Source organism: Vitis riparia, chromosome 13, assembly GCF_004353265.1.
Source record: "Vitis riparia cultivar Riparia Gloire de Montpellier isolate 1030 chromosome 13, EGFV_Vit.rip_1.0, whole genome shotgun sequence".
Taxonomy (NCBI): domain Eukaryota; kingdom Viridiplantae; phylum Streptophyta; class Magnoliopsida; order Vitales; family Vitaceae; genus Vitis; species Vitis riparia.
In genome coordinates this window covers 2107970-2122939 of record NC_048443.1, presented here as the reverse complement: position 1 = coordinate 2122939, position 14970 = coordinate 2107970, and the positions used below count along the sequence as shown (strand labels likewise).

General features: G+C 30.8%; 1 protein-coding gene across 1 annotated transcript; it reads right to left on the bottom strand.

Moving 5' to 3' along the window:
- Nucleotides 1-6572: 6572 nt before the first annotated feature.
- On the bottom strand, nucleotides 6573-10228 carry LOC117927977 (polygalacturonase-like). Its single transcript, XM_034847719.1, has 9 exons — nucleotides 9750-10228; nucleotides 9540-9668; nucleotides 9276-9443; nucleotides 9178-9198; nucleotides 8869-9076; nucleotides 8685-8766; nucleotides 7919-8027; nucleotides 7137-7253; nucleotides 6573-7048 (listed from the first exon to the last, which is right to left on the bottom strand). Exons 1-9 carry the CDS (start codon nucleotides 10077-10079, stop codon nucleotides 6824-6826), a joined length of 1389 nt encoding a protein of 462 aa, XP_034703610.1. The 5' UTR covers nucleotides 10080-10228; the 3' UTR covers nucleotides 6573-6823.
- Nucleotides 10229-14970: the final 4742 nt, after the last annotated feature.

The following is a 14970-nucleotide window of genomic DNA, read 5'->3' as shown; positions in this document are numbered from 1 at the left end:
TTATCCTCCTCTCCCCTCCCTCTCTCCCTCCCTCCCTCCCTCCCTCCCTCTCTCTCTCTCTCTCTCTCTCTCTCTCTCCAAGAGGCCAATAAATATTTTATGACTGTTTTGTTGAATGTCTGAGAAAACCCATACCTATCATCTTTCCTTTTGTGTCCATCTCACCAATGCCTTCGCTTTTCTCATTTTATTGACCTCCTTTTCATCCTTAATGGGCTTGTGGACCAGTAGTTGCCCCATGCCTGATGGGCCTTGGACCAGTAGTTGAAGATATGGTCCAATTTATTTTCTATATTTTTTATCAAATGGCCCCTTTTAATCCTCTCTCCCTCTCCCTTCATCCATCCTCACAGCTTAGACAAGTAGGGTTAATATCTCTCTCTCTCTCTCTCTCTCTCTCCAACCTTAATGGGCTCTCTCTGTCTCTCCATTCCCATCTTTAATGGACCTTGGACCAATAGCTAATAATCTCCTCTCTCGCCCTTCATCCCCAATGGGTGTTGGACCAATGCTTCAAGACAATGCCCATTAGTTAACCACCTCTCCTTTGATCACTGACCCATCTCTCAATCAAATGAACCCCTTCCAAACCACATTCCTCACATGGTTTCTAGATCCAAATCCATCACATCATAAGTCTGATCATCATTATTGGAAAATGCAGGCCCACCCAAAAAAGAAAACAGAAAAGAAAGAAAGATTATTATTCGGAGAAAGATTATTATTGTACCACTTCCATGGAGAAGCATGTTGAGAAAGATAAGAATTCATTGCATGTTTCATTGTACCATCTTCAAATCTATGCATGACACAGTGTGGGACCATCCAAAAGTTGCAAACAGTCCTTGAAATGGACCCATATCCCAAATCACCATTCACATTTCTGTTACTTTTCACAGGCCTGCCTGTTCTTAGCTAATAATTTAGTGTTGTACCACAACTAAGGGTTTTCAGTGCTACATTTCTTTTTTACTCTCTCATGTTTCACTTGGTTTGAGAAGATACTTTATGCCACAAACTTTATGGCCATTTTACCATGCCCACTTGCTTTTTCACCCTATCATTTATTCTCTATTTCTCTTCCCTTTCCTAAAATTCACATGCTTCATTCATCCATTTTCAATCTCAAACCCTAAAGCCATCTTTAAAGTTAAAACCTAACTACAAATCAAAAGAAAACTTTATTCTAAGAAAATATTTGTAGAGAAGATATCATCACTTAATATTAATAAAAATTAAAATTTAAAGAATAAATAGTAGAGAAGATAATATTACTTAATATGTGAAATCTCCTAATCACATCTTTTGAAAATCAAAGTAAAACACTTTTAAAAAACTATTTTCAATTTTGAAATTTAATATTCCTTCAATTATGATGTAGATATACAAATTCTCAACAATTAAATATTTGTTCCAAATATTTAAATTTACACACCTAATTTGGGTTATCCAAGATCTACCCCAAAATTTGAGAGTATCCAACATACAAAGTTTTATGATATGGGTGACGTATCATATCCAAAATCCAATCTATTTGCATCCCAATTCATTATTCTCAATAATTGTATTTAACTATTTTCTCCTTCTCTTGAGATTTCTTTTGAAGCATTCTCATTGATTTTTGGGTATGGAACATGTTATGTTTGTACTGTGGGTGATGATGACTTGTGGAGGCAGAGAGAATAATTGAGATTGAGTCAACTACAAAATCATTGTTTCTTTACAACAAGGAAGTACCCTTTTTTTCCTGTTTTGATTGATATGATGAGTGAATATCATGTTTTTATTATTTTTTTTAACATTTAATTTCAATAGTGAATGACACATTCCATTTGTTGCTTGTAAAGGAGGAATCAATGTCCTTTTACTTTTGTTGTTACTCAATCCATGGATGGAACTTAGATTATTTGAATAGCAATGATGCATGAATGCAGCTTTTTAATCAACCTTCTTCCCTAGATGTTTTTCATGGGCCTTTCAATTTTGAATGTATCATTGGCTTTATATGTGTTGAATTAAGGTTTAAGTCAATGTGATTGAAAACAAAGTGTAATAATATGGTTTTATTTAAATAAATAGTTTTACAAACATATTCGAGATGAGTTTGATACTGTATATTATAAAAAGATTGACATTTTTCATTAATCGAATATTGTTGTTCATTTTGAATGACGTAAGTTATAATATTTTATAAAATCAAAGATATTTATTTGGGTTTCAATCTCAATAATATTACATTAATTACATATGTATTTTATATAGTGCAATATTTTAATCGAAAAATTATATAATATGTTATCATTTTCATTGAAGAATAGTTAATGTATAGAATTCAATATAAAGTGAAATTGAATCTTAGTTTGGAGTTTTCCTTTTACTTTATTATTACTCTATGTTTACTAGTATGTTTTTTATTTTTTATTTTATATTGACCAAAGCAAAGGGAAAAGCAAAAAGCTTTGGCTTTGGACCCAACCCTAGAAGAGGATAGGCTTCAAAAGAATAGTACTACCTTCAATCAATATAACTAAAGTTCCTATCTCTTGTATATATTTAACAAATACTCCTTGGTCTCCATTCAATAATTCCCAAGACTAACATCCACCAATGACAATAATTAACATATATAAATACAAACCCTAATCTATCTATGGCCTATAAAAGAATGGATTAAACTACAATAATTAACATATATAAATACAAACCTAATCTAATCTATAGTCCATAGACAAATGGATTAAACTACAACAAGATTCCTCTTCTCTCTCCCTCTCTTATTATATAGTACATAAACCTAGCTAGCTAGATTCTTCTTTATCCCCTTTAAAATACTATTTCTTTTAGTTAATAAATGTACATTTGAAATATTTGAACAATCCTATTTTAAAACTCCCATCAGTTGGATGATTCCCAGCTTCAAAAGTTAGTTAATTTGGGGTCATTGTCATCATCTTCCCTTTAATGGAAAGTAACTAACTAGAGAGGTAGAGATAGAGATAGAGATCAACCTATTTATGTGAAGTAGCTTGACAAATTCATCAAGATAGAGTGTATAGGTGTAAATGTATATAGGATGGAGTCAACTGATTGAGATATAGTCATTGAGAGAGCTCCATCACCATGATTGTATTGCTGCTCAAAAGTCTACATCAATATATATTATGTAAATGATTTTTGTCACTTTGACAATTAAGTATTTTCATGGTATTTGGGGATGGTAGGTATAGAGGAAATTTGAGGATTGGGGTTTGGCTTTGCTTTAATAAGGGTGGGTAGATTGGACGATTTTAATTACCCTTTTTTGTTTTAAAGAGGAATAAAGTATTATATTGAACTCAAAATTTGAATCATTCATGTGATATGATTAAATTTAAACTGTTTGATAAATGTATAAAGAATAAGGAGTTGGGTATAAAAAAGTTGGATCAAAATATAAAAAAATATGGCCAATGTACAAAACAAAAAGAAATCAATATAAAGTAATAAAACTATTTTAAAGATATAAAGTAATCATTTTTTTTTTGTCTCGCTTTTGCTTTGAGGGGTTTTTTTTTCTTGGATAACATTTTTTGATGTGGTACAAAAATGTCTTCTCGTACCATAGTTCTACCCTCAAATATAATCTTGGGTATTGTAAGAATTACTAGGTTTAAAGCCATAATTTACACATATTTCTAAATATATCTTTAGAAGAAAAAAAATAGGTTAATATATATCCATCCATCATAAGTATTATGAACTTTTTATAAGATAAAGAGATTATTAAGATTTAGTTATTTCATTGAAGGTCATGATAGTATGACTCTCCCTTATCAACTTGATTCAAATCTTTAAATAATTGCAATAATGAATTACTTCAAATAAATATATCATTATTTGATGCATTTTTTCCTTAGTGCATGACACGTATATTACCATGATTAGGATAAAGTGTTGCAATCCCATGAGAATAGGTTAAATCCAAAACCCATTTTCAATTCAATTGTAGACTACAACTTACTTGCATGAAACCATAATTGACGACTCTTGATTGCTAATGGGTCATATAGTTTGGTGAAATAATTCCATTGTTTTGTATGCATTACTTGTCATACTATAAGAGTCGATCATGCTTGAAGTCTTTATCCTAATCACTACTAATTAAAGTTTAATAGAGAAAATAAATCATATATTATTTATGCAGGAGATTTTTATGACTTTTGTCAACTTTTAAAATGTTTCAATTATTTGGTGTAAGTAGACCGTAAGATTTATGTCTATAACGTAAAATACTTCTAGCATTCTTGCACATAATTTTAAATATATTTTTATAAAGAAGTGATCCATATCTATTTTTCATTAGTTTGTAAGATGGTTTAAAGTGATTATTAAGACTTGAATATTGTTGCATCGAGAAACATGCTAATATGGCCCGGTTTAGAATGAGTTTTTGGCTTTGGTTCAAATTTCATTGCTAAGTAAATCTTTGATATTTAGCTAGGTCATTTTAAACAAATGTGATCAACTACTTCAAAAATATATTCTCGTTTGATGCAACTTTTTTCTTATGTCTTAAGGGATACCCATGCTACAATGGTTAGGACAAAGGATTGCAATCCCATGTGGGTGAGCTAACTTTAAAAGCTGGCTCCCATAGAATTGGAATCATTATTGATTTTCGATCAATCATGTAGTGGTAATATTGTTCCCAAGTGTTGTATACACCACCTCTTCCTATATTGGGGTTTGGTTTGAACTTGGGCCTGGGCCTGGCCCTGGAAGCTACAGTTTGGGATGACCCACCTCTCTTATTCTCATGAATCACAGCCTTACAATAATGCTTGAAAATTCCAATATTCTTATTTTTTTTTCAATTAATAGTCTTGGTCACATCTTGGGTTAGGGTTTGGTAGAGATCCTTATTCATTCTTAAGAACATAAAAAAAAAAATTAAATATAAGATGAAAAAATCTCCTCCTGATTTTCTCTCTTTTTCTTTTATATTTTGTCTATAATTAGACAATAGAATTAGTATTCATTTATTTTTTCCTCCTTGTCTTTTTTTATTTTATTTTTTTTAATTTCTAAAGAGAGGTTTAGTATGAATGGTGGCAAAGGGGGTGTGATTCATGTGGTTCATGGGGACACGTATTTGCCTCATAAAGTCAAATTTATTGATAAAATAGTGATTGGTTAGCTCAAGAAATGCAATGTGAGCACCAAGCAAGGATTTCCATATCCTTGAGTGGGTATGATTTTGTTTGTTTCTTTAAAAAGTTGGCTAACTCTTTTAGGTAATTTAAGGACAAATGATAATTTTTTATTTCTTTTAATATTTGAGTAATGAAATTGAGACACTTGTCATGTTGGATATGGCACATCTAAACCCTAGGTCAAGTCACACTTAAAGAACCAACACAAGAATAACATTTAAAATAAGATAAATGCAGCTACAATTTAAAAGCAATGTTTTTTTTTATTGTTTTAATTATTTATTGAAGATTATTTTGTTATTTTTTCAGATTGAGCCTTGGACATGAAAAATTAGGATATCTTAAAAAAAAAGTTGCATGTGATCCAAATGATTCATCTTTGGCATTACATTTTATAACTTTTTGTTTAATTTTATGCAAAATCATTTGTCTTTGTTTGAAAAAGTAATTGAAGAGGTAGGTTAGAGTGAATGGTGTTGCTTTTTGTTCATAATGTATATTTGTTAAAAAAAAATAAAAATAAATAAATAAATAAATAAATAAAAAATGAATTTATAAGCTAAATAAATTATTTGTCTTTTCTTTCATGTCCAACCTCACAAAATCTCATTAATCACGATATTCTATTTGTTTTTCATTTACTTTTTATTTTGTATGACCTCATAAAATCTTATCGACTTGATAAAAATATTGTACCAACAAGAAGAATGATTATGATACCTTCATAATTAAGGAAAAAATTCATATTATCACATAAATAATGAACTCCTCTTAATTATGTAGGAATCTTTAAAATCATGAAAAAACCGAGAATTTAGAATGGGTGATTTCTTTATTGGAGGAAATAGACTTCAACATTTAATGTGGAAAACATATAAATTTGTTCCTGATATCATACATACAGGGAACTTCTAAATTATAGGTGCACATCCTTGAATCACACAACTTCTATGTGAGGTAGACCAACCCTTACACAAACATTTTCATAATATTTGTTTTTCCTCTCTCTCTCTCTCTCTCTCTCTCTCTATATGTATATACTTCTCTTTTTTTTTGAAGTCAAATGAAGCTTTGTTCACGTGTGGCCTTTGCACTTTGAGTAATGATGATTAATACGAAGAAACATGTATAAGGTGTCATCATCAAAGTTATGGCTCTCTGGTTTATAGCACCTAAGGCCCTGCTTGGGACCATTCTATATATTATTGTAGCCTGGTCCATTACCTACTTTGATTTGGGCATGATTTGGATGCCCAATCTACTATCTTTTTGCTTTTGGTTGCAGCCCATCATCGTCAATGGAGCCCATACTGATAGGAAGTAGAATTCAATGGTTCCTCTCTCTCTCTCTCTCTCTCTCTCTCTCTCTCTCTTTCTCTCTATTAAAAAAAATTTATTGAATGCAACAACATTGTCTGCTAACACATACTAGGGTTTTACACATTATCAACTGCAAACTGAGGTAAGAACAAACCTTAACTGCAATGAATCACCAAATCCCACCAAAGTATCCCTAATTGCAGTATATAATCCACACATTTTTGTTGTTTTAACACATAAATTAATAGTAACTATATGTATAAATAATAGATATTTACAAAACCCTAGCTGGATAATTCAACCTCTTCTTCTTAAGAACATGTTGGAGATACCCGACCCCTAGTCTCCAACTCCATGACATTCATACACGTAGAGTTCGCTTCTCGGTCCTCTTCGTATGATACTAGGTCTATATCCTGCAGCAGAATGCCTTGGCAAGGGAAGGTCCTGCTGCAGTTGAATTTTATGGCCATTTCTGATGCACTTGTGCCTTGGATGTTCTTGTAGACTATGCCTTTTATTTGGACAGCCGAGTCCTGCAAGCCATTGGATGGAGAATAGTTGTGTGGAAGTCAGACAAATGAAGGGCTGTGATTGAGTTTGAAGTGGATGATTAGGGTTTACCTGTTCTTCGCATGGAGTGTCTTGATCACAATAGTTTTGGTCTATGATTATGGGATTGCTCACATTTTCCATTATAATGTTTTGAAATACCATGTTTTTAGCATACCCTGATCCTCCCTGCATCAAAACAACAAAGCAAAAGAACATTAGTTTTGGGTGTTCAATGTAAATCAAATGATGGATTTTTTCAAATTAATTGCTTTCTACATCACATACATACAATGATACGATGATAGTTATCATTATTATTATTATTTTTTGTAGAAATATGGTAAGGATATTCTCGATTTATAAGTCTTTACTTACTATGATAAATTAATTTCACTAGAAGTTGAATAACATATCCTACCGCTATGATTTTACTTGTCTATACATCACTTCATTCGATATTTTGAGATCCCACCTTTGTCTTAATGGTTACATATCACTATGCAATTAAAGCATTTCTAATTATGAATAGGCTTCTGTGACCATAACATATTTGTAATTTACTTGAACATGAACAAAATTGCTTTGGGAATTTTTTTTTTCCATGTCATTTATTTGTTTTATCTTTTGTGGGTAAGATAATATTCAATAAAAAGCTTACCATATATAAGAATAATATAATATCAATTGTTCTTTAGTCATGCAAACATTTATATATACATGTGATTGTGTGTGAATATGACTAAGTTATATAGGACACCTAAGAAAGCATGATTGAAAACCAAGTTTTGTGTGTGAATATGACTAAGTTATATAGGACACCTAAGAAAGGATGATTGAAAACCAAGTCTTACCTGCCAAGTCTTTATTCTCACTCCATTGGTGGTTCCTATGAGTTTTGCCTTATTCACCATCACATTTGAAACATAGGCTTCTGAATTTCCTTCTCCTAAGCTCCCAATGCTGGAAATGAAAATCATGTGAAGTGGGTAAGGGAAAGGTAGTTGAAATTGAACCATGTTTATCAGAATATTCTTCAAAAATAGAACATTTTAGGATGAACCCTTCCTTGATGTGATACAACTACTGTATAAAAATGTCTTTGACTTTTTAAAAGAAAAAAAAATGCATGAAATGGCATGCTGTTTTCTCTATCAAGTTTTGTTTAATAAATGACTAAAAGTCTGAAAGAACACTTCAAAGATTGCGTTTAACTTACTTTTGTTAATTATTTCTTTTGTCAACTAAACTTTTACAACTTTTAATTTTATAGGAAGCTTGGAAAGGTAGGAAGAAGAGAACGGATTAAGATTAAGGTTTAATGGGGGATGTACAAGCTAAAGCCTATGAGGATGATTTTCAATTGAAAAAAAGAAAAAAAAAAACCCCGGTGTTGATCAAGATTTAGCAGTGGGGTCATTTAGTACTATTTCTCAATTTGAAAAAAGGAAACCTCCGAGGGATGGTGTTAGAAGTCTCAAACAATTTGTCTATATAAATTAAATCCGAATTATAAATACTTATGATTTTATAAAAAATTATATAAAAATATTATTATTTGCCCTCCTTGGGAGTTGGAACTAGTTGAGTATAGAGTTGGTTCAAGTTGAGATATTGAACCTGATTCCATGACCTGGCCCACAGGTTACATCCAGGGCTTGAACATTTTTGGACCCACTTACAATGGAAATGCAGTCATCACCTTCAACCAACATAAAACAAAAACATCAAAGTCTCATGAAAGATCAAAAGTCCTCTTATGTCAACAATATTCAATTATTTTTTTTTCTCTAGGTTTAATTACCTGTTCTGATAACACTGCTAATGATCTGAACATTTTGAGAGCCTGTCACATGAATTCCATCAGTGTTGGGGCTGTCCTCTGGTGCAGTCAACATGACATTAAAAGCTTGAACATCCACAGATTGCTCAAACCTAACATGCATTTGCTGGGCATTCTTTATATTGAGGCCACACACTCTCAAATTCTCGCATCGCCTGAAGGTTACCGCCTGTAAACCAAAGGTGTTCGATAAAAAAAGACCGTCCCCATCTATTATTTCATGCTAAGTAAAAGCTTTACAAGACAAAGATTGGGGATCAAGGGACTTACAGTTGGTGCCACAGTGCAAGGCTGCATGTAAAAGTACTAGTAATTAGTCCTTATTAATGACAAATAGAATTCAATTAAGTCAAAAGGATTTCTCATACTTGAGTTTTGTTGATCTTGCATGAATTTTTCCACCATATCTTTCCATTGCCATCGATGGTTCCTTGACCTTCTACTATGAAGTTTTTTATGTTGTTGAACAAGAGCCAATGCCGCCTATCTTTCGCATAGTCGGAACGATCGTTGGAAGCCACGATCATTCCCAAGATCTGGTATGTTTAATCATGAAAGATTTTGAGTTTTTGGGTGATGGAACCATGGAATTTGATCATACTCTACATATAATTAACTAAACTGATGATCACCTTTAACATTACAAAATCAGATTTGCAAGGGCCTGAAAAAGTAATTGGCTTAAGACGGTACTTTTTCTCAGGGACAACAAGCACACCTACGTTTGAAGAACAAGTCTCTTTCCAAGCTTTCTTGAATGCCTAAAAACCGAAAAATGAATCAGAATTCAATCAAACAGAGTTGAAAACTATACCAATTACTGTCTCCATTGTTGATGGTACCTCAGTATCATCTGTTATTCCATCACCTTCTGCTCCATAATCGTCAACATTCACCTCTCCCAGTGAGGTTGCAGGAGTACCCAGCTGATCATATCTCATGGAATCGATGATTTCAGGCTCGTACTCCATCTTCAGGTTCGCGAACCTCTCCTCAAAGTCATCATTCCGGTCATCATGAATGGTGCCAAAGAATGAAGGGTAGGCACTTGGATCATAACCAGGTGTTTGATCAAGAAAATTAGCAAGAGGGTCATCCTGGAAACTGCTAGAACACAAAGAAGAAGAGATCAAAGTGAAGAAAAGTGAGAGAAAAAGGCTTCGTGGGAGCATTTTGTGAGAGATCAAAGCTTGGTAGAATGGTCTAATGAGAGTAAAACTGCTATGTCATGGTGGGCTTAAGGGGCTTATACATTTATAGAAAAAGTGAACTGAAGTTGGTTTTGGAAGGGAAATATGGAGATGAGAATGGGGAATGTGGACAAGCAATTGGATGATTGAGAATGATTTTTCATGAGTAGAGGTATAGATTGGGGTATAAGAGATTGAGACGAAAGGTTTACTTGTTTGTTTAGCAAGACTTTAACCTCACATTTTCTCCATGACGAAGAAATTCAGTGGTTAGTTACTGGTATTACTTGTTTACCAACTCAGATCCATCAGCAAACTACGCATTACTTTCTACAAATATCTATAGAATGGTATCATCACAAACTTTACTCAATCGAGTTCTCGTTCTCTCTCTCTCTCTCTCTCTCTCTCTCTCTCTCTCTCTCTCTCTCTCTCTCTCTCTCTCTCTCTATATATATATATATATATATATATATACTATAATTCACATTTCATTGCTATATGAATTTTCAAATACAATGATTAATGAAATAATAAGTGTGATTTGAATAATACATCTCTTTTTGGGGTTAATCCTCCTTGATATCTATTCACATGGGAAAGATCTTAGATGATATGCCTTATTGCATTGAAGATGACCCATCTTCCAATTAGCAATGCTAAAGTAGTTCTTCATGAAATGACTTGTATAGAAAGTGTACTTGGAAAAAAAAAATACAAATTAACATTATTCAAATTCATATAGATATGGTTTAGTATTGGGGTCAAACAGCCATGGGTATATATAGAATATATATCCCATGCATTTTGATTGTGTAAATTTTGAGCAAAAGAAAAAGGGTGTTAACCAATTACCTATCTTATCTTATGCACATGTCTATCACCATCACATAATTAATAGAATCATGCTCGTCAAAATCAACTTGGTAATCATCACCAAATACCAAAAATATGGACCCCAACCCATCCAAATGAGGTGGGTTTTGGTTGAAAAGAAAACCATTTGTCAGATTAGGCAGCATTGTTACCAATGTACCTTTCTCTAAAATGTTAAATTTGGAGAGACTGAACCCAATTATGAATCAAAATTTATCAATTTTATTTTAAAAATATTTTCAATTCTTTTAGCATTTTAAGAATGAGTAAATGCTAGATTTTCCTATCAAAGCCAAACAATAAATAAGTGCCCTTAGCCTTGATAAGAACAAGTCATTTCTCTTTGAGTCCATACTATTCAAAGGGAGTATAATATTTTATGCATTCAAATATTCTAATTTGGCTTTTAAAATGTTACAAAATTTTGTGTTTACAAAATTATAAGATATGTCAATGTATTTAGTAAAAAACAAAGAGTCAAAATTGTTTTAAATAAATTCAAAATTCAGGTCATGAGTGAGCTTGGGTCGGTTTTGGGTCACATGGATTCAAGCTAGGAGCCCTAAACATGACCTAATTAAACACCATAGCCAACAATATGAAAATGACAAGAATAAATAAGAGATGATATTGTGAAAGAGGTGGGGGCTAGGGTTGGGTAGAGTGAGTTAGGGATGTTAGAAGTATCAATCTTTTTAGGTAATTTAGTAGCTTGTAAAGAAGGTGAGTTTATAGTAGGAGAATGGGATTGGCGTGTGGCTGTGGGAGTGAAACAAGTGTTATAAAATAGCATCATTAAGACTTGGCGTGGTGTGTTTGTGAAAGTGCATGGAGAGGATGATGATGATGGTGATGGAGTATGGAGTATTTAAGTTAGTTGTTCTTGTCACCACTCTAAGGCACCTTGTCTTTGAGACATAATTAAATTTTTAAGACTTTTTTGAATGATGCTTTTTTCAATAGATAGTTAACTAGTCGCCTAATTGTGTTAGTTCTTGAAATGGGTATTTGTTTTTTCTTCTTACTATAATCTATTTTGTTTTATCTTCGTTAATCTCTTGGAATGGTTGTGAAACTTTTAGGTTATGTTTGGTTCTAAAAAATTTGAGAGAAAATGTGAAGAAAAGAAAATAAAAAGGAAAAAAAATACTAGAGGAAAAGTGAAAAAAAGAAAAAATGAAGAAAAAATTTTTTTTTTAAATAAATAAAATCTTTTTATATATTGTTTTAGATTTATTTAACTTATTTTCCTTGATTTCATAAAAATTAAACAATTTTAAAATACATAAATTTATAGTTATATTTGATTTTCTCTTATATTTTTTATAGTGAAATCAAATATGAGAAAACTATTTTTCTTAATAGTTTATTTATTTTTTTTAAAATTTTAATTTTTCTAATTCTTTTCAAGAACCAAACATACCCTTAAGTAAGATGTTATTTATCAAATATTATTTAGAAGCTTTTTAGAAGACAAAGTGAAAAGTAATTTAATCACGTCGAGAAGTAATTTGATTACATTTTGAAAGGAAAATTTTTTACTAATACCTTGTAATATGATTATCGTAATTCAATTATTAATATTTAATTTCACTTGAACAAGTGATCAAAACATGAGGATATGACACCTTTTTGATATTGAAGAATTAATCGACATTCATAATTAATCTAGGTTGACATCATATATGAAATATAAGAAAAAAAAAAACTCTACATATTTCTATTACCTTTGGATTAAAAGTAGTTGTTGCCTGTGGATTAAAGTAAATGCTCTAAAAACAATAATCAATTTTCAAGTTTCAAATTTTTTCCTTCGATGATTCACATTTCCTACTCCATTTTCTTTATTTTTTATACCTATTTTTTTTTTTTCAATTTCTTCCTTTTAATTCCCTCTCATCATTGAAAGACAAAATCTCTATTTGATTGATTTTTCATCAATTTGATTAGTCCACTTAGTCTATTCATTAGAAATGAAAATAAGAATAAAAATTCATTCTTATGAAATCAATTTTACTTTTATATATCAAGATTTTGATCCTTTTTTTATTTTTTTATTTTTTATTTTATTTTTTATGATGTGACTATCTTTATTCTCACTTCTATTTTCACATGCCTAATGTGCACCCATTCACATATGATACTTAATCCACTTTTCTATTAGGTGAACATCATATAGTATTAAATGAAAGATTAGTTAATTAATGGTTTATAAATTTGGGTTTTCCTAATTTGTCATGATGTAGTCAAATTAAGACATGAAATTTAGAATTTGATGACATGTGGCATAAGACTAATTAGAAATGTTACCTTAATCATTGTTTAGTTGAATTTTAGATTTCCATTTCCAGGCAACCAAGCAAAGATGGATTGTGTGACCTTCCTTCCTTGGTCTTTTGGCTACTTGATTTGGATGAGGTATGATGGAGAACTTGGTTTCAATTATGAAACATTTAATCATTGGATTGTTTGAATGTAATAGAATTATTAGTTGATTTAATTGTACTAAATCTTAGGGCATGTTGAATTTAGAATCTTAGATGAGTAATTTTTTTAAAAATATTTTTAATAATTAAAATAATATAAATTCAAACCATCATTGATATATCTTTTTTCAACCATTCTCTATCTCTATCTTTAGAAACTTTTGTTAAGGGGACAACCGGAAAAATAATATATTAATGTTATTAATTATTATTAAAAAAATTAAATATTTTAAATATTAATTATGAAAATCTATAAAATTATACAATCAAAAATACTAAAAACATTAAAAAAAGAGGTTTAGATTTTATAAAAAAAAATATCACCATTAACCTTTAAAGGAAAATATCAAAATAATTAAAAAATAGTAAGAAAAACAGTTAGAAATTTTCAAATTGGGTTGGACTTTTCAAGGTTTGTTGCTTGTGGGTTGGACCTTTTGCCAGCTCAAGTAGGCCCACAGTGTTATCGGCCTAGCAGGCCCAATAGTTCCCACTACTTTTGGGCTCATTTAGGGATTGAACATGGGAGTTCGGAATTAGTGATTTAACTATTTCTGTGTATTTATTTAAGATGAAAAATATATAAATTTTTTGAATTTCTGTTAATTATGGGGACTCATTTGTGATGGATAACATCTACATGATATGATGAAGCAACCCTTACACATAGAATTTTCTCATAATGTTTGGTTTTTCTTCTTTATCAAAATTATGGCCTCTAGTTTATCTGCTAAGGCCCTGTTTGGAACCAATCTATACTTGTACTGAAAAGCTGGCTTGGTCCATAACCTACTTTGATTTGGGCATGCTTGAAGTATTATGACAATGTTTTGGTGTGTAGGAATGAACATTTTATTCATTTTTTCTCATTTGTTTTCATATTTGGATAACTTAAATGATAATAAGATTGAAAAAAAAAAATCTAGTAAAAAAATATATATATTTTTTATGATTAATTTATCTTCATTATTGGTAGGTATTTTGATTCCTTATCTTAGAATTACTATTTTATCCGATCATTTTCATTAGGTTTGTATGATTTTTTTATGATTAATTTTTATTTATTGAATAAATATTATTTTTGTTAGTTTATTATGTAGCTAGAAAAATCTCAAAAATGTTCTTTAAATGAAAATAAAAAATTATATTATATTGTGTAAGAGTATTATTGTCAATTTATTCAATCCTCCATTCCCATTCCCATCATTACCGAAAATTGAAATGAAAACAAATTCCAATATTATATTCCTAAGTACATCCAAATACAAAAATTGAAATCACTAAATTTATTCTTATTTAAATGGCTAAGCTTGTGTACAAAATTAATTCAATGAAAATATCATTTTTTTTGCTTTAACATAGTCCACACTTTTGATGGGTCTATATATTATCTATCAAGATGTTATATTTATTTTTCACACAAATTAATAAGATGACTTGGAGCCTAGACCTAGCCAACCCCCCCTCACCATATCACATATGCTACTTCTAATTGTAACAACATTGTGTGC